The following is a 20241-nucleotide window of genomic DNA, read 5'->3' as shown; positions in this document are numbered from 1 at the left end:
CCGGACTGCCAGAGAGGAGGCGGCTGGGTCAAGAATCCCTTCTCAGCCCGGGGCTGCTTGGAGAGGAGGTCTGGGGGGCGGAAGCAGTGCAGAGGGGGGGAGGCCCCGGGGGTCTCCCCCCATGCGGCTGAGGGAGGTGGGCCTCCTATGGGCTGAGCAGGGTCTCCTCCTGGTGGCTCTTGCTATGCCTGGGGGGTCCAGGGACCGATCAGCGTGCAAACCCCTTTCAGAAATGGAAGGGCCCCATTTGGCATTTGCAAACGTCTCATGGAGCCCCCCACCCCCGACCACAGAGGCCGGACTGGCCCGAGTGGGGGAGATACGGAAGGCTCCGGAATGGCTCCTGCGCAGCCCCTTTGGACGCTGGGCCAGATCCCCCCCATACACACACACATCCTGATGCAGGAGTGGGGTCTCAGCTAGCCCCGCCCACACAGGTGCCTACCCCCACCCACATACCTCCTCAGCCCACCACAGGTGCCTGGGTGCAAAAGGCTTTTCGGTTGCCATGGAAACACCACCAGAACTACCATCCAGCAAGGGAGAGAAGGGAAGGGGCAGGTCACTCTGTGTGTGTGTGTGTGTGTGTGTGTGTGTGTGTGTGTGTGTGATAGGACACCCCCCCTCCCAGGATGCTGGGCAAGACACACCCGCTGTGGTCCTCCCCACTGGCTTCTGCCCCCCCCCTCGGGTGGCCTTCCCCCCTCTTCACCAATGAAGGGAGGGCAGGCAGAGCTAAGGGCTGCACTAGTGGGGGGGCGGTGGAAGAGGGGGGGTCTCTGCCACTCGTACCCCCAAAGGCCTCAGGAACCCTCTGCAAGGGCCTGCGGGGGGGCTGGGAAAGGGTGGGAGGGGTGGGGCTTCAATTCCCCCCTCCCCCCACTGCCTGCTTTCTGGCCTGTCAATCTAACCTGAGCCCGGAGGGAGGGGCAGCTTGGCAAAGTGACCCCCTCCCACCCACCCCCAACCCACATGACCCCAAAGAAGAGACAGCACAGCCAGGAGCTAAAAATATCTGTTCCAGTTTATTGGGAGTCTCCCCTTCCTCTGCTCCAAGATAAATCCCCCCCTCCACCCCCCCCCCCAGCAAGGAGCAGGCTGGTGATGGGCGGAGGAGACCCAAGCAGCAGACCCACTCCCAGCTGCCCCAGTTGCTTGCAGCCCCCCTCTCCCCCACGTGCCCTCCCCCCTCAGGCTCCTCTCCTGGCCGTCTGACAAGGGCTGCTGACCACCTGGGGGGCCTCCCTGCCGGCCAGACTTCCATGGAGCAGGGCTAGCTGCCGGCCCCCTTCCCCCCCAACCCCCAGGCCCTACACTCAAGCGTGGCACATCCCCAGGCTGCCCCTGCAGGGTTTCCGTCAAGTGGCAGCCCCACTCCTGGGCCAGGCAGCCAGACACACCTGGGCAAGCCCCTCTCCGCCCCACTGCGTCCGGCCACACCCTCCCCCCTCCCTCTCCAGCCAGCAGAGGGGCAGCCGTGAGTTGGAGGGCAGGTCAGGCGGTGGGCTGGCAGGAGGCTGAGGCGCCCGATGCGGCCGACCAGGGCAGAGGGCAGGAGGGAGGCGGCGGCTGGCCCCCAGGAGCACAGATCGGCCACCGGACACACGAGATGGCTGGGGAGGGCGTATCAAAAGTACAAAATGGCCTGCTCGTCGTGGTCTGCTCTGGGCCGCTGCCCCCCCCCAGGGAAGCCTGCTGGTTTCATATTTTGGCACAGATGCGGCTGGAGGGGGAGGGATGGGCGGGATGTGCTCGCCCAGGTGACGCGCGTGTCTAATTGGCTGTATCAAGAACACTTAGTTTAAAATCTTTACAAAGGACAAAACACGGTGTCTCCGTTAGTGTTTAAAGAACTAAAGATCTGCTTAGAAAACGTCTTTCGGAAAGAAACAGACAGACGGACGGAATCTCCGCAACATGGAAAGTGTGATATGGAGCCCGGGCACCAGGCAGGGACTCCCAGCATCAAGGCCGGAGGGGAAAGGGGTCCAGAGTCCACTGTGGGGCTTAGAAACACCCCCAACCCCCACGTGGCACCTGTCCAAGAGCTCCAGGACGCGCCAACCGTCTCCCACCACAAGGTGGCAGTGGAGCTTGTGGGAGCCATTCTCGGGGGCTCTGGGCTGGCGGAGAGAGACTGGCAAAGCTCTGTTCCAAGAGTGTCCACTAGGGGGTGCCCGGCAGAGTCCCCCACAGTTGTTCCAGGAGGCCGGGGGCTGTCCTGGACTTCCTTGGCAGTGCCAGCTGGACCTGGGAGCACGAAGGGTTTGCTCAGGGCAGCCCGGGGGGGCCTGGCCTTCTCTGCCGGACCCCGTGGAGCCTCGGCTGCTCTGGAGATGAGGAGAGCAAAGCACTTGATACTGCGAGCCAAGAGAGTTGCCATGACGGAGCCCGTGGCCCGAGGTCCAGTGAGGTGGAGCGTGTGCATGGCGGCTATACCCGGGTGGTGGAGTGTGAGTGAGGGAGCCCCGTACTGCTGAAGCTGGCAGCAAAGGTGTTGTAGGGGTGCAGGGTCTGCAGCCCCACCAGGGAGTTGGGGATCATGGTGATGGTGTTGGGCGTCATGAGTGGAATGTCGTCGGGCGAGCGGCGCAGTGTGAGCGTGTAGTCGGGCAAGGCGGTGAGGCGGAGGGCGTCGTGGGTCGGCACTGCCTCGCGGTCTCCATGGTGGGACTGGTTGGTCTGCAGGGAGGGAATCTCCTCTTCCGGGGTGTGCCCGATGTCGTTGGTGGCAGGAGCGTGCTGAGGGCTGGGCTGGCGGTGGGTGTCCTGCCGCCGCTTGTCCTTGCGGTAGTAGAGTGCTGCGAAGGCCAGGACGTTGAGGAAGAGGAGGGAGGCCCCCACGGCAATCGTGACACTCAGCTCGGTGGAATAATCTCGGGGGTTCTCCACCAGGAGCGTGCCTGCCCCGTCTTGCTCAGGGTTCCACTTCTCCTGTGAACCCTCGCTGGTGTAGGCAGTGGAGATGGCCGGCCGCTTGGTGCTCCAGGCCTTCCCATTGGGACGGCGTGCCATGTGTGAATTCTGGGTGGTGTCAGGGGGCGGCACCTTGGTGGTGGTGGAGGTGTAGTGGAACATGTCATGCAGGTTGTACAGGTGGGGGACCAGATGCTTCCAAAAGGCAACCTTGGTGGCACGGTAGTGGTCGCGCACCCGAGGCTTGAGGCCAATGTGCAGGTAGAGCTGGTCACGGGGATTGTATTTGGACCAGGCGACTTCCTCAAAGCGGTTGGCCTTGGTGTGGATGAACTTGGTGTCCTGGGGCACTGGTTTGTTAGGGTCCCTGAAAGAGGGGGAGAGAGAGAGAGAAAGGGAGGGAGGGAGGGAGAGAGAGCGGGGGGGAGCACACCATCAGCAATCTCTCTTCATCTTGTCAGAACAAATAATTAGCTTGGCAAAGACCTAGATTGGCGTTTCTGTAACCTGAAGGATTACAGCTGGACTTTCCCTAAGTCACGCTGGCTGGGAACTCTGGGAACTGCAGTCCCAACCCATCTGGAGGGGAGTAGGCTGGAGAAAGCAGATCTTAGGGTCACGATCCTTGGGGGGCACTGCAGAAAGAAGGGACCTTCACTGCCCTCACACTGCTGGTCTGAGGAGCCCCTGAGACACATTTGTTTAATCCCCTCTCTCTCGCTTCTCTCCTTTCTTAGCACCCTGGGACTAAATCCACCAATGGGGACACAGCTTTGCTCCCATAGCCTGATACTGGGAGCAGAAGGGCCTTAACAGTGGTGGGTTGTGACCGGTTCGCCCTGGATCAGGCGAACCGGTGGCGATGGTAGTGGTAGGTTCTGCCCACCTGCTCGGACATCATCATGGATGATCTGCGTGTGCACAGGAGTGACGCATGTGCACGTTCACAGTTCCCAACCAGTGGCGAATGTAAGTGATGCCCGCCCCTGATCCAGTCAGGGTCCAGTTCCACCCAGCAGAGGGGCGAACTGGCTCCACCCTCTGAGAGAGGCCACCCATTCACCCTGCAAAACCCACCAGTCAGGGGGAGGGCAACATACCCAGTCTTGGCAAAGTTGGTCCAGTAGGTCATGACGACGGCACTGAGCATGACGTCATTCTTGGAGAAGTTGCAGGGAAAGAGGTCGGTGGGGCCAATCATGGGTATCCCAAAGACGTAAGGCACCTCGTCCCCGTGGGCCGCGTCAGACCAGGGCGGCTTCATGAGGCTCTGGCAGTGGTGATAAAAAGCGTAGAAATATGTGGGGGATCCATAGCGTGCGTGAAGGTCGGCGGTCACCACCGAGGGCTCCACCCACTGGTGGTCGGTGAAGAGCGCCACCAGGGTCTTGCGCCGTGTTTCCGGGTTGTCCCGGTCAGCCCAGTCCGTGTACATGAATTTGATGGTCTCGCGCAGGGTGTCTTTACCCTCTGGGTAGCCGTAGAGGTTGTCCACAAAATTGGAGACAGAGTAGTCAAAATCGCTGCCTGAGACACCATCCTCCGGGTCCACGACCCCCCTCCACAAACTTCAGCCCCTCACCCTGGTTGACGCCAAGCATGATGTCGTAGTTGAGGAACTCTCCCTGCTCCATCAAGATCTCGGGGTCGTCGGGATGACGTCCCCATCGATGACCGGCCCAAAGGCCACGTGGTAGCGGGCTGGCTGGATGTCCTGCTCCACCAGCTCCTTGGCCGTCTTCTGCCTCAGGCAGTCCACCATATCCACCGTGTCCAGCACGTTGCAGCCCACTTTGTCAGCCAGCAAGCTGGTGTACTTCACTGGCTGGTAGTTGACTGCCCAGCTGGAGAGGGCGGAGCCGCTCTGGATGATGGCCCGCTGGAAAAGACCTGCAGGGTGAGAACATAAGCATGGCAGGAACGGGCAGGCCACCCACGAGCGGGACCAGCGATGGGCTCCTACAGGTACGGTCAGGTATGCAGAACCGGCCGAAAATTGTTGATTTTTTCCCCCTGTTCCTCCCTTCTGGGCACTGAGTATGTTTTTCCTATTGCAGTAAATGAGGTTGAATGTGTATCGTTTTAGAAGAGTTGTGCGTGCATGTGTGTGTACCTACACAAACAGTTTATATAGCAGATGATGTATATTTTTGTGTGCCTGTGTGTAATACTGTATGTATGTACACACATGGAATATATGCATAGTATTAAATAGCATATTTTGGATGTTCAGGAATAGTAAACAGAGGGAAATTGTCTTTCTTTGAGGCGAGGAGGGGCCAGGCACCCTAAACCAAACCCTTGACGTGAGTGACCTCAATTTGGCCACCTTTAAGCCAGTCACATGACCTTTCAGCCACCTCTGGCCACATGATTGTCAAGCCACTCCCACCTGGTCACATGGCTGGCAAGCCACAAAGTAAGCCACGCCCAGCATGTGGTAGTAAAAAAGTGTGCAGCCCTTCACTGAGGTTCCCAGACAGCTGTGCTGAAGGGAGGCCATCAACGCCTGCCAGCTGCCCTCTTATTGCAGCCAGGCCAGCAAAGGGGCAACAACGGGGGGGGACAGGAAGCTCACCCCCAGCCATGCCGGCTCCTTCGCCCAAGACCAGGCTGCAGCAGGCCAGCAACCGCCTTCCCACCCCCCGTTCTGCCCTCCCTGACAACCGCCCCATGCCAGCCGGGCACCCGCCAAGCGGTCATGCTCCTGCCCCACCCAGTCTCTGGGAACCCTGGGCAGGAATGGGAGGGGGAGGGAGCAATCGGAGGCTGGCACGGCGGGGGTTAAGCCTGTGGCACTTAACCCTGTGTGTCCCACAGAGAGCAGCCCAGTTCATTTCCTGCCCAGCTGGGCCCCGCTCCGTGCCAATGTGGGCTTGGCAAACGGCACATTCCCCAGGGGCACAAAGGAGCCTTTTTGCTGGCGGGAACACAAGAGGCCGAGGACGCTGGGCCTAGGAAGCCGGCCCACAAAGGCCCTGGGGCTGGCAGAGGAAGGCCGGGCCGGGCGCCAAGGTTCCTTCCGTGTGGCTTCTCCCCGGAATACAAAAAGGGCCAGGAAGTGCAGCTTTTGCAGCTGAAGCCGGAGGGAGGGAGGGGCAGGAGGACAGCAGCTCCCTCACCAGCTCCTTCCCTCCCTCCACCTGCAGGTAAAAAATGAGACCCACCTTTGCTGCACAACTGGAGGAAGGGGAGGAGTGTTATTGTTTCCTCCATCCCACCCTTGGGTTCCCTTAAAGCAACAGGGCCACTCCCTCTTGGAAGACCCTCACCCAAGATTGTTTTCCCCAACCTCCCCCCCCAGGAGGGCCCCCTTCTCACCAAGGTGTCCAAACTCCTTTGGCTTCCAACCCTCAGGCTGTATCACAGAGGGAGGGGCTGCCAGCTGGGGCCCTGAGAGCTGCTCAGTGTCTTTGGGACCCCCCCCAAAGCAGCCTCCCCCAATCTGGTGCCTCTCCGACATTGATGCCAATGTGCCCATGCCCCTGAGGGCCCCTCGGCTGGAAAGCTTTGGGGGGCCCAGAGGAAGGAGGGAGCCACGGGGCCCTTGCAAGTCTTTGGGAAGCTGTGTGCCCAACCCTGCCAGGCCTGTGGGCCCGAGCAGCAGCCCCACCCGACTTCTGTGCTTCTCTATGAACGGCTGATAACATTAACATTCGCTTGGCTAATTCCCATCCTCCAGGAGCCGTAAAAAACACCGTGGAAGTATCAGGCACGCTGCTTCTTCAGCCGCCGCAGGAAACGCCTGTGCAGCAAAGCGGGCGCGCAAGGGCTGCTAATTAAAAAGCAGGGCCCCCCTCTGCACCCCAAGACAGCATCTGTGCTGGGCTACCCCACCCATGAGGATGGCAGGGACGGGGACAAGTGTCAATGCCCTTAAAACTGTCCCAGCGGTGACACTGGGCTGGAAGCCGCCACCGTCCTTCGCTTGCAGATTCCCTCTTGATGGACTCTAGAGCTGGCAGGGACCCCCGGCAGTGAGCTGGGCCCCTTCAAAAACACTACAGAGATGCAGGGTTTGTCCACATCACCTACAAAGAGGCCACTACCCTTCCCGACATCAGCCGGTCTGGCCAGGATTCAGGTGCAGGAGGAGTAAAGCGGGCCTGACTGCTCAAGGTTTGCTTGGCTGGGGTTTTAATTCATGCAGGTTGGGGTCTCGGCTCCTCCCTGGCCTCGGGCCCCACCTCCCCTTGAGGAACTTGCAGACTTCCTCCCGCAGGCTGGCTGGGCTCCCCTGGGCCACATCTGGCCACCCGGTTGCAGCTTCTGAGGGCTGACAACATCTGTCCTTGGAGAAAGCACTGAAGCCCACTTGGCAAACGGAGCAGCCAGAGGTGGGCTTCGCTTGAAGACCCCCCCGCCATCCTCAAAGAACCTCCTTTGATACCCAAGCATTGGCTGCTGCCCGTTTTCCAGCGGTCTTTGTGAATTACAATTGTTAGTTTATTTTGAAATAGAAATTATTGCCGCCTCCCTCCAGTGGTGAGATCCAATTTCTTTTACTACCAGTTCTGTGGACGTGGCTTGGTGGGCTTGGCAGGGGAAAGATACTGCAAGGTCCCCGTTCCCTCCCCACTCTGGGCCCAGCCAGAGGTGGTGCTTGCTGGTCCCGTAGACTACTCAAGCGTTCCACTACCGGTTCTCCAGAACCTGTCAGAACCTGCTGGGTTTCACTCCTGCCTTCCTCCTTATAATCCTGAGTGCAGATAAAAACTTTGGGGGAGAGGGAGGTCCGTCTTGGGAGAGACCCCAGGGCCTCTCTTACCTTCCGAGTGGTGCGACAGGGTGAGCAGGCTGACGCAGGAGGCCCCGATGCCTGACCCGAAGACGGTGATGCGCAGAGGGTCTCCGCCAAAGAAGGCGATGTTCTCGCTGATCCAGCGCAGAGCCTGGATCTGGTCCAAGAGCCCGTAGTTGCCCTTGGCAGCCTGATCGCCAGTTGCTCAGGAACCCTGCAGGCGGGCAAAGGACATTGCGTTGCTCCCCAGCCACTGCCTCCACCCCCCTCCCCCATTCCCCGTGCGCGAGGGAGCCTTTTGCCATTCAAAGGAGGGCAGGGAGATGCCCCCGGGCCCTCCCCACAGCCTCTTCGGCCCTGAGTGCCCTTCATGGGCTGGGCAACCCGCCTGTGGGGTCAGGCCATCACCCCCGACCGACGGTTGCTGGGACCCTCCCAATCTTTCTGTCCTCTTAGACTGGCTCTGGAATTTCCCCTTTGTCTAACGGCAGGACAGTGACACCCTCGGCAGTTTCGAGTTTTTGAAATGTTTGGGAGCCCAAGAAAGGGACCGATGTGGAAAGGAGCTGGAACGAATCTAGGGTGAATCCTATTGAGTTCAGCTCGGCACCTTCAACAGGGTGGCGTGTGGCCGGGCGGGTGAGACGAGTGCGTCATTTCTAGGCTCCTGACCCAGGTGCCAATCCCTCCGAGAAAAGTGCTGCTGCAGCCACAACCCACACCCTTGAATGCCAAGGGCCCCCCTGGCGCTAGAGTGGCCAAGGGCAGGGCTGTTTGTTTGTCTGTGGAGCCGGAGAGCAAGGCCCCTTCCCAGCTTCACCGGGCCTGCCTTCTGCTCCAGGGAAGCCCTGCAGGATCCAGTGCGATGCTTCCGGAGGTGGCCTGGCAGCCCCCCAGCAGAGCCACCAGATACTCTCTCTGGGGAGGCCCATTGGTGGTACTTGCCGAGTGGTGCAGAGAGGAGATGGGATTGTAAACAGGGATTCTACACTATTTAACCACAGATCAATACTTGCTCTCTGCGGGGCCCTAATGGGAAAACACAAGGGAACTCCAAGCCAGGGACACAGGGCAGCTTTCCCATGGGTCAGCTTGGCCTTAAGGAGAGTGGAGGGCCGGAGGCTGGAGGGGAAGGAAGCCCTTTCAGGGGAGCTGGTGCAAAAATTGGGGTGCCAAAGCTGGGGATCTTGCTCCCACATGGCCCAGTCCCTATTCCCCGCAGGATCCTCCACCCCCAAGCTGCTAAGAGTCACAGGGGCTCTCCACAGCCTCCCCAGGGTCCGCCAGGGTCCCTCCCCCGCACTGGCATGGGGCACAGCCACCCCGTGGTGAGACTCTCCATACCAAGGACTCCCACGCGGTAGTTGAGCGTGATGACGATGACGTTCCCGTAGCTGGCCAGCACGCTGCCGTCAATCATGTTCCCTGTTCCTTCCATGTAGGAGCCGCCGTGGATGTAGACCATCACCGGCTTGGCCCCGCTGTCCTCGGATGTCTGCAAGGGGGAGAAGCTAGAGACGGGAGTCTGGCATGGCCTGATGGGCGCCCACCCCGGCGTTGTCTGGGCCCTTCCCGGGGAGAAGAGGCACAGCAGGGGACCTTAGGCTCTGCTCGGGGGTTTCCAGCCTGTCCGGCAATGTGAGAGGGCCCAAAGGCTTGCAGGAGCACCCAGGGTCTCTTGCGCTCCCGTGGGCCCCACCGTCCAGTGGCCGGCAGAGAGATTCAACGCTTGGCATGGAGCCCTAGAAACATGCGGCCATCCAGGGGGAGGAAGGGTCGGGGCGCAGCAACACTCTTTTCACTGACTGGGGCAAAATCCACTCTGGAGGGAGGGGGGCAGGGGAGTAGCCCGGCCCTGTCTTTCTTCTGAGAAGCTGCTGCTTGACCAGAGACGCGCTCAGCCATCCTGCAAGATCCAGACCCCGGGTCCCCCTCTTCTTCTCTCTTGCTGATTCCAGCAAAGGCCCCTGGACCCTGATGCCGCCCCCCCCAGCACCTGGCCATGCCTTCAACGCAGCGGCAGGAGCAGCTCCCCAGGGGTCCACACACACACGCTCAGCGCTCGCACTCCTGGGAAGAGCTAGAGCCTCGGGCCAGAGGGGGGTCGCTTGGCCCTGCCCTGTCAAGGATGCCCAGAGGGGGTTCTCTGCCCACCCTGCACAGACATCAGAAGCACAGACATGGTAATAAGCAGAAAACCGGCAAGAAGCCCCTCGTGGCAACGTCAGCCAACTTGAGGGCGCTTCCACCCAGGACAGACGAGAATTGGCACTCGGCCAAATAAGCCACGACCGAGCGCAACTCCCACATGCTCCACCGCAAGAAGGAGGACCTCCTGCCCCCTCCGGCCTGGCTAGGAGGCCGTGGCGCCCACTTCCAGACGTGCCCACCAGCTCAGCTGTGCCGGCATCCAGGTTCCTGCGAAGGGGGTCCTGGGCAGCTCTTTGTGCTTCTCTGCCAGGCTCTTTGCACAGGTTGGCTGGGATTTCCTTAGGGGTCACCTTGACCTTTCCCTTCAAGCAAAACTGACGGGCACCTGGCACACAGAAGGCTTTCCTCAGGATTAAATGGCAGCCTCTGCGCGGGGGGAGGCCAGCGGAGCGAGGACACTGCTGCCCCGGCAGGCACAGAAGTTGGCAGAGGGGAGGCCAGCCGCAGATCCCACCCAGCTGCAGAAGGGCAACGCTGCCCTGCGCCCCCAGCAGCCACATCCCTGGTGCCCCTCCTGCCTGCCCTCCACAGTGCCCCCACGCTGGCCAGGAAGCAGCCCCTATCTGTGGAGGATGCTGAGGACCCGGGCTGGACCGGGGGGGGGGGATTTGGGTGGGTGGGTGGGGATGCCAAGTGCCACTTTCTTCCCCCAGAGACCCCCTTCCTGCAAGCCCACCAGGACCTTCTGTGGGGGGGGAAGGCCAGGAGAACCCAGAGCGTCTGAGCCGAGAGGGGTCCTGCAGCCCCCGGCCTCCACCTTCCCGGCCAGCAAGCAACCCAGGGCGAGGGGCAGCCGGGCCCCCTCCCCATCCGACCGCTCAGCACCCGGCGAGACAGAGACACAAGCAAGGGGGGAGGGGGCTTCTTGGAATGGCGGCAGCAGCAACCAGGGCATGCACGAGGGAGAGAGAGGGGGGGGAGAGAGAGGAGGGGGCTTCCATGCATCGACAGCCACCTGGCGCACGCAAATACCTTCGTCTTCATCCCCGTCATTATCCGCTAAGTCCTCGCCCTGTTTCTTAGCGCTGGAGCCTGAGGACCAAACACGAGGAGACCGAACAAAAAGGAAGAAGGGGCCAAAAGGAGAAACCAAAACGGGGGGAGGAAGGAAACAGAAGAGAATTCAAACATAGCATGGCTGCAGAGACGGTGGGAGGGGGGGTCACCTGGCTCAGGCCTCTGCTAAGCCTCCGGCCGCCCCTCGGACCTCCAGCAGCAGCACTGGGGCAAGGGGAGGGGCTCCCTGGGGCCAGAGAGAAGGGCGGAGGAGGAAGGAGGGGGAACCCACCGGAGGGGCCCTGAGGGTCGGGGGGGTGGGGGGCATCCTCGGAGGGAGAAGGCCCTTGGGAGGCAGACCGTTGCCCCGGCCTCCTTGGGGTGGACATCCCAGTCTCGCCGCCAAAGGGTGGAAGCTGGGGGCCGCCATGGGGTGCCTGCTCATGACTGCCACTCCAGGATGGCCCCTCCCCCGCCCCTGGGCTTGCAGCAGCCTGGGGCAGACGGAGGAGTTGGGCTGGGGTCTTTTCACTGAGCAGGAACTTTGCCACGCAAGATCCAGCTGCCAATCAGGTGCAGGCCTCCCTCCTTGGCTGCCCCCCACCCCCTGGGAAAAGGGGGGCGCAGGAGGCCACTTGCAGGATGCGTTGGGGGGTTCCCGGTGGCCGACCCTCGGACGTCTCCTGCAGCCCATGCGGAGGCAGAGCGAAGGCTGCCCGCTCATTCTCGGGATCCCTGGGCGGGCATTCCGGCCAGGGTGCCAAGAGGGCCCATCTCAGGCAGAGCCGGCAGGTGCCCAGCTGTGCCTTCCGAGGGGTCCAAGGGCCCCACCCGAGGGGGAGGGGGAGAGGCCTGCAGGCACCCCCTCCCCCCCTCCCCCCCCGCCTGGATCAGCTGAGAGCAGAACAAAGCGCTCCTGTCTCCAGCCGCTGCTGCTCAGATGCCAGGCCCGCTCGGTCGCCATGGAAACCGAGGCAGAGAGAGGCTGCGCTGGTCCTCTGCTCATGGGGCGCATCAGCCCATCCACCCGGCCGTCTTCCTCCAGACCCCCCTCCCTCCCTCCCCGGTGCAAACAGGGGGGCCGGGAGGAGCCTTGGGGCATCTGGAGATGGGCAACCCAGGCCGGACAAAGCAGGGAAGCTGTGGGGGAGGTAGCCGAGAAGGCCGCGTTGGAGGGATCAGCCCGGGGCGGAGGGAGGGTTCTCGGGCACCGTGCAATGGGGCAGCCTTCCATGCGTGAGATGGCCGACAGAGCCAAGCCAGCCCAGGGGGCAGGGGGGAGGGGGGAGGGAGGGGTGACTCCTCTGCTCTGGTGGGAACCTGCCACGCCCCACCCGAATAAGTCGGAACTGCTTCAGAGACGGTTGGTGCATAAGAGGGGCGTCCGGGGGAGGGGGACCACAACTGACAGGGGTGCCTCCTCCCCCCCATCAGATTTAGGCAGAGATGCAAATTCTTGCCAGGTAGACTGACCGTGTGATGAGCCCAGGCAGAGTCTGCAGGAGGAGGAGGGGCAGCCCGAGGAAGGGGACGGCTGGGAAGGGACTGAGAGGCCGAAAAGGAGCCCCAGCTGCCCCAGCAGGACACAACGGCCCCCCAAGCCTCGGGAAGTGGGTCAGAAGCGGGTCCGCCAAACAGCCCTCCCTATCCTGGCCTCCCTTGCAGTGGACGTCCCCCGCTGGACGGTGGGGCTGGAAAGTGGGCAGGCGCGAGGCAAACCAGAGAGGGAAGGAGCTCTGTTGGTATGGGCGGGGGTCCCCCTCCCCTCCTTCTCGGGGCCTGAGCCCTTCCCCCCACCCTCCGTCCCTGCGACATTGGCGTCCGTTAGGGACAGGACCCGGGGGGAAGTCTGCCCCACTTGCCCGGACCCTCTGTCGGCAGGCCCCGTGGGCGCACGCAGGCAGATTCTAGTCCTCCCTCGACTGCCCCTGCTGAGATGCTGCTGGGTTCTGGCCCCTGGGCTGGGAATGGCGTTTATTATTATTATTCATTATTATTATTATTATTATTATTATTATTATTATTATTATTATTATTATTTATTAGATCTGTATGCTGCCCCTCTCCGAAGACTCGGGGTGGCTCACAACAATAAAAACAGTACAATACATGAAGTACTAAATCCAATAGTTAGAAGAATTTAAAACCCTTAATATAAAAGCAATGATGGGGGGTGGGGGGGCTCAGGGAGGGGCCTTGAGAAGAGCCGCCCAGGGCAGTGGGGGGGGGGGGAATGGCAGGAGGGGAGCTTGTGGAGGGGGGGGTTGAGGTTAGCATGTCCAGAAGCTCCAAAGGACGGTGGCACCTCCACGCCCGGGCCTTTGGGGAGGAAGAACAGGAGAGATTTAAGGGGGGCCGTTTGGCACAAGGGGTGGCCCCCTCTGAAGCTGCTGCTCCGTCTGGGGTGGAACCGAGACCCTTTGTGAGGGGGGGGACAGGGGGGGTGCAGAGCCAGCAGAAGCTCCCTGCCTGCCCCTCTCCACTCCTGCTCTGGGGGGGGGGGCAAGGCTGGGGACCGGGCAGAGCTCCAGAAGGACCCCATGGGGCAGAGCAGGCCCCGCAGTGGGCGAGGGGGCAGGGGGTCAAAGGGCAGTCCAGCTCAAGAGAGGAACAGGATGGGGGGGCTGTGAGCAGTGGGGGGGGCCAGTGTGTGCATGTGTCTGCTTGGGGACCCAGGGGGCCACGGGGGCAGGGAAGGGGGGGCCCCACCACATGGGGGGTTCCTATGCTGAGCCGAGCCTGGACTGGCCAGAGAAGCTGGCCGGAAGCAGGGCATCCTCAGCCTTCTGCCCCCTGGCCACTGCCGAGAGGGAGTGGGGCAGACTCTGGGGAGGGGGCTCTCTCCTCTGCTCCCTAGAGATAGGTCAGCCGAGGCCGGCCAGGGCAGCTGTGCCCCAAGAGCGGGGGTGCTCTGCTCTCCCGGGGAGCCCTTCCGAAAGCCCCCTGCCCGCCCCGCCCGCCTCTTGTGGTGGCGTGGGGCAGGCCCTCTCTCACTTGCCTCTCTCTGGGCCTTCGGCCAAGCCCCCCCCGGCTGGCTACCTACCTCCTTTCCTACATATTTTCTTGTTGGGTTTTCGGGCACATTCCTTGGAAATCCGCTTTACTGTAAAATGAATAAAAGACTACAAAATAACAGGAAGGCCCCAGCAGAGGGGGGGGCATGCAACCCGTCCTTCTCCCCCCCAGCCCCCCCAACCCCCCCCTTGGGGCTGACCACCGGGAGGGCAGAGGGGAGCAGAGCAGCAGCTGCTCGCTGGGGGCCGGGAAGGGGTGCAGGAGGGGGGGCGTGTCAAGCGTGAAGCTCCCTCCCCCCCTGCCGGGAGGGAGGGGCCCAGCTGCCCCAGTGCTGCTGCTGCCGCTGCCAGATCAAAGGCTCCCCTTGGCTGGGACCCCCTTGTGGTGAGGCCGAGTGGGCTTGGGAGGGAGGGGGGCTACTTACAGTTCCACCACCGGGAGCGCCCTGGAAAGGAAGGGTTAAGGGGCTCGGCCTCACCACAAAGAGCCCCCCTCCTGCAGACCCTCCTCCGGCCGGGGGAGTGGCCCCTGCTAAGGCTGAGCTCAAGGACTGGGAGAGGTGAGGAAGAGGAAGAGAGAGACAGAGAGACCACCAGAACCCTGGAAGTGGTGGTGGTGGAGAGAGAAGAGGTGGGGAGGAGGGTCGACCCACAGCCACTTAGGGCCCCCGGCTGCCCCCCAACCAGCTGGGATGTCCTGCAGCTGTCCAGAGGCTTCTCCTGCCTTGCCAGTCCAGGATGAGGATGATGGGGGCTGGAGGGGGGAGGGGAGGGCGAGCGGGGGGAGGGGCCGGTGTGGGGGAGAGAGGCGGGAGGAGGGTCAGGGCCACGGACGGAGGCGGAACAGACGGACAGCCATGCGGCGGGAGGAGAGCAGGTGATGGCAGCATGCGCAGACCGCCAGGAGACAGACGTGCACACGCACACACACATACGACACGCGTGTGTCCGGCAGGCACCCAGCGGGGGGGGGACTCACCATCCTCGGTGGGGATGTAGATGTTGAGGAAGAGGCAGTCCTCGTTGGGGTCTTGGATGTAGGTGGCCACAATGTCCAGGTTGGAGGTGAACCAGATGGGGGAGCATGATCTCGGGCACCGCGGTGTGGATGTTCTGCGGGGCACACCGGGGGGGAAGTGGGGTGCGCGTTCCGGATGCCCGACCAGGAGGGGGGGGGGCTCGGGCGGCAGGAACCGCTTGTCCCCGATGGGAGGGGCGGCATAGGGCACCCCCAGGGTACTGGGTCCACCGGCCCCAGGATCTCGCTGGGCAGGGGCAACGCGCACCCCGCGGAGCTTCCCGTAGTGAGTGTTGACGGTGGGCGAGTAGGCCTGGCTGTCCATCCGCCCCCACGGCCGAGGCCAGGCCCAGGATCCAGAGGGCCAGGGTGGGCGCCCCAGCCGGCTGCCCCCTTGCTTGCTGGTGAGAAGGGCGGGAGGAGAAGCGGGGCACAGGGGCTGCCACATGGTTTGGGGGAGGGCAGCGCCGGAGAGCGGGCCTCAAGCAGACGCGGGGGGGGCTCGAAGCAGGGCCAGCCGAGCGAGGGAGTCCGGGGCCAGGCTGGAGCGGAGGTGGCAGCCGAGGGCCAAGGCGGCTCACGAGCTCTTCCTCTGCGCAGGCGCTGCTCTTGGGAGACAGGGGGCCCTGCAAGAGGAGATGGGGGGGGGAGGAGCAGGTTAACAGGGAGCATCTGGAGGGAGCAAAGCTCAGCCACACCTGAGAAGCCCCCCCCCATAGGGAGAGAGGCGAACTTAAAAGGTATCTCATATTTTGCGCTTTGTGGCTTTATATTTTCTAAGCCGCCTTCAGTCGCCTTGAGGGTGAATGGGCAGCAATATTAACCCCACAAATAAATACATAAAAAGCCACAGGTCCAGCATTGGAGCAGGTCTGATTCTCGGGGAGGGGGGGGTTCCCTGGGGGGCTCATTGCTGACTGCCCCACGGTCTGGGCTGGTGGCTTCCTGGGACCACCGACTCCCAACTGGGTGACACCAGCCCCCAAATCTCCTTGTGCCCGGCTGCCCTCCCCCTTCTGGAGAGCCTCTGGGGGCTGCTGCTGGTTCCTCTCCTGGGTGACCGCATGCCAGGTGGCTCTCGCCCTTCCACCAGGACGAGATCCTGGGCTCTGACAGGAGGGTCCCCCCGAACTCCCACGCACCCAAGGAGGCAGAAGCAGCCCCTGATTGCAATAGGGGCTTGCAAAATTATCCAAATTACAAAATCCCCTTCGAGGGACGAGAGCTGCTCTTTCCCAGGAATTACGTCCAGCTCTTTTTTGGCCAGGGTCAGCCAGGCGCGTTTGTGGCGAAGGAAGCTTTGGGAGGCGCTCAGATAATTGCTGGCTGCCTCATTGTCCCCCTGGCTGGTCAGAAGCTCAGGAGAGGAGGGGGCCAAGCTCAGAGCCCCTCAGCAGCCAGAGGCCAGGCAGAGCTCTGCAGGGCTGGGGGACCCCCCCACCCTCCCCCAGTACAGGGGCCCCCCTCCCGCAGGGGCTGTGAATAAAAGGGTGCGGAGTACAAGGACATTCAGGTTTCGAGGCTGAGGACGAAGGGCTGCTCCGGTCAAGAGATTTTATTAATTTATTAATTGGACTCTGAGGACTCGGGGCAGCTCACAACATATAATAAAACAATATGCAATATCTTGAATACAATTAATTAATTAAAAGTCTAAAAACCCAAAAAACCCATTAAAAAAACAGTCTTGCCATTCGCTCAGCATCCTCTCAACACATTCATTTTCCTCTGGACACAAAGCGGAGGCAAGACTGGAGCTGCCCCAATGAGGTCAGCCCCTCAATTCTAGCCGGACGATGGAAGGGGACAGCCGGGTATCAAGGCTCCCCCCCCACCCACCCCCGAGGCTCAATGAAGCTCATGGATTTAGGTCTTGAAACTTGGCCACTAAGAATTGTGGACTTCAACTCCCACAAGTCTTAGAGTTTAGCGAGACTTCGAAATCAGATCAGGACCAGAGATCGGCCCCCCTAACAGCCTGGAGCCCCCACAGCCCATAAACCAGACAAGAAGAGCAAGAGGGTTTGGGGGAGTGTGACATGCAAAATGAATACAACACAATATACAGAACTAAAGAAAACAAACGTACAATTCCACACACTAGATGCAGATACTTAATATTTGGTCGCTTGATATTGATAGTCAACAATATGGTTGACAAATTATGTCTTCTATATAACAAATAAATATATGTACGTAGTGAAAGAAAATATTAATCAATGATAAGCAAACTATATTTATGTGCATACAAAGAACACCACTGTAACTGAATATATTTAATACGCTGTTCAGGTTTATATGTTCACTTGTTTTTCCTGCTTTTTTCTTTCTTTTCTTTGCGTGTTTTGTTTCTTTAATTTTTTTCTGTTCTTTCTATTTTTATATGTAGAATCCATCACGTCCTGGACACAAACTGTTTCAACTCCTCCCCTCAAAACGTTGCTACAGAGCCCTGCACACCAAGACAACTAGACAGAAGGACAGTTTTTCCCTGAACGCCCTCACTCTGCTAAACAAATAATTCCCTCCACACTGTCAAACTATTTACTAAGTCTGCATTCCTATTACTACTAGTTTTTTCTCATCATTCCTACCACCCATTTCCTCCCACATAGGACTGTATGACTAACTTGTTGCTTGTATCCTTTTTTTAAAAAAAATAAATTTTATTGATTTTATAGAATAATTACATAGAACGAACATATAACAGTGCACAGTGCATGTGCCCATCACCTTACTTGTTGCTTGTATCCTAAGATTTTTATTAATATTGATTGTTTCTTCATTGCTTATTTGACCCCTGTGCCAATCATTAAGTGTTGTTCCACATGATTCTTGACAAACGTCTCTTATGTCCACTGAGAGCATCTGCACCAAGACAAATTCCTTGTGTGTCCAATCACACTCGGCCAATAAAGAATTCTAGAAACTTAATAAATATTTTTTTTTAAAAAAAGAACAAGAGGATTTGGGGAGTGTAACAGGGGAGGCTGGAATGGGTGAACCGGCCGCGAGAGAAAGGTCAGGGCTGGATGAGCTCAGAGTTTTGGAGGGGACCCCATTGCCAACACCAGCTGTGGGCATCAGAAGGGCAAGCGAGGTGGCCAGACTCACTGGCTGGATGACCTCGAAATCAGCAGACGTGCAAGAGGAAAGAAGGCCGAGGAGTACAAGGTGTCCCTTCCAGATGCAGACGGAGAAAATGAAAGCGCCCCCGGTCTCACGAGAAGTGCTGACCCCTGCCGGCCCAGAGAAGGTCCATCGAAAGAACATAGCCAGAACTCTGGACTTGGGGTGAAATTGAATTTCGGGAACTCCAGGAAGAGGTCAGAGATTCTGCACAAACCAAAGCAGAAAACGCAACATACACACACACACACACACACACACACACACACAAACAAATCCGAGGAGTTCTCAGGAAAGTCAGAGACAGACGGAGGATGGAAGATCTCTGAGTCCCACGGGATTGGGAGGCATAGAAGTCAAATTAATAAATAAACAAGACTTGGACCGAGGGTGAAATGCTAGCGGTGCAGCCTGGTTCGGGGGTACCAGCAGTGGTGGCCTCCGGTGGGTTCCGAGAACTGGTAGCAGCAGCAGTGCGAGGCTCCGCCAGAGGTGGGCTGCTAAGGGGAACGCTGACCAGTGCTTGGCCCCCCAGCGCAATTCTGCTACTGCAACCCGGGCAGCCACAGGTGCACCTGTGTGTCCATGCGTGATTTCTCTACCTGCCCAGGTACCGTAGCAGAATTGCACTGGACTCCACTTAGCACCCAGAGCCACGGGGACAAGCACAGCTCACCCTTCCCCCTTTGCAGCCCACCTCTGGGCTCCACTCACCCGCCAGGGTGCTGCCATTTTCTTTTTTTAACCCTCTGCCCATGTGCAAAGCCTTCTGCGCATGCGCAGAGATGGAAAAAGCATGCATGACAGAGATGCACGCGCTTCTGGACCGTTAGGGAAGGTAAATAGGTTTCCCCCACCGACGGAGAGGAAAGCAAGGGGTGCGTAGACCCCCGAGTGCAGACTCAGGGCATCAAACAAGGGAGGAAAACAAAAGGTCTCAAAGGGGGGAAACAACACAACTGCCTGGAATCGAGGAAAACGAACACGCGTTCCATGCTCTCCGAGAGGTCATCTCAACGGCTGCTCACAGATGACCCCCCCCCCCACAGCTCTCACAAAAGCAAATGAGGTTAAAAGACGAAGGGAAGATGAGGCTGGAATCACACAGCAAGAGAAACATTTGTGGAGAAGCCATTTATTCAGGCATTGGCTCCACCAAACATGGGGAGGTGGGGAGAGACCACAGGCACTAAATGGGTTTCCAGCAGGGGAAGCACTAGAAGTACCCCCCAGCCCCCCCCAGCCCCCCCAGCCCCCCTCCCCCAAGCAGCCAAGAAACGGCAAGGAAACGGATACCAGCTTCGTGTGAAGAAATATGGAGCAGGAGAGCAAAACAGAATCTCCGCAGGGCCGGAGTGCTAAGATGGACGACCAAAGAGATGCCCAGAGTGGGCTTCCTCCTGGCTTTGTTGACCACAGCAAGTCCTCTGACTGTGGAGATCATGTGGGATCTGTTAAAGGGAACGGCTGGGCCACCTGCTTTCTCTGGGGAGGGAACCTTGGCAAGGGACAAGGAGCTACTGTGAGGATTGGACCTGGAGGAATCAAGTGCCTTAACGACGGGGAGGAAGGAAGGAAGGAAGGAAAGAAGAGAAAGGATGGAAGAGAAGGAAGGAAGGAAGGAAGAGAAAGGATGGAAGAGAAGGAAGGAAGGAAGGAAGAGAAAGGATGGAAGAGAAGGAAGGAAGGAAGGAAGGGAAAGAGAGAAGGCAAAGAGAAGGAAGGAGTAGGGGGTCCCTCCTTGAGTATCTCAATCCTAAACCCACCGCAATGGATCTTTCAGAACTGCCCCTTCTGCTTTCCCGAGAACCTCTCCAAAGGCCGAGCTGGGCAAGGGCACAAACGGAGACGTGGTGGCTCCAGCCGTGAGTGTCTACGAGGGGAGTCGGCTCCTCCCCGGTTGTCTGCACACGGTGATGATAGTATCACCCACCAAAATAGCTCCGTCTTTCCTAGCACTTCACCCGCGATGTTTCCAAGTCGGCATCGCTGGGCGGGCAGAGCCACAGGCTGCCTTGGGCCCACCCGCCTCGGCCACCAGTCTTGCTGGCTTCCGACCGGAGCCAGGAAAAGCCTTATGGGACATGGTGGTGCCCTCCAAATGGAGTCCCAGGCCATCCGGAGAAGGCGGCACAGGGCAAAGGGATGGAGGGAGAGAAGCAACCCAGGCGCTCGCTCTGCCCCCCTCCCCAAAAGGGGGAGGAAGGAAAGCTGCC

General features: G+C 59.9%; 1 protein-coding gene across 1 annotated transcript; it reads right to left on the bottom strand.

Annotated features, from left to right (window-relative positions):
* Positions 1-1008: 1008 nt before the first annotated feature.
* Positions 1009-15295, bottom strand: NLGN3 (neuroligin 3). Its single transcript, XM_070760050.1, is given in 10 exon segments — positions 1009-3283; positions 4017-4474; positions 4476-4573; positions 4576-4806; positions 7685-7861; positions 8993-9152; positions 10833-10900; positions 14858-15119; positions 15122-15154; positions 15156-15295. Coding segments are annotated over 10 exon segments (2403 nt in total). The 5' UTR covers positions 15222-15295; the 3' UTR covers positions 1009-2433.
* Positions 15296-20241: the final 4946 nt, after the last annotated feature.

The sequence above is a fragment of the Erythrolamprus reginae genome, chromosome 8, assembly GCF_031021105.1.
Source record: "Erythrolamprus reginae isolate rEryReg1 chromosome 8, rEryReg1.hap1, whole genome shotgun sequence".
NCBI classification, from domain to species: Eukaryota; Metazoa; Chordata; class Lepidosauria; order Squamata; family Dipsadidae; genus Erythrolamprus; species Erythrolamprus reginae.
Note: the sequence above shows the minus strand (reverse complement) of the source record. Positions and strands in the feature narration are given on the sequence as shown.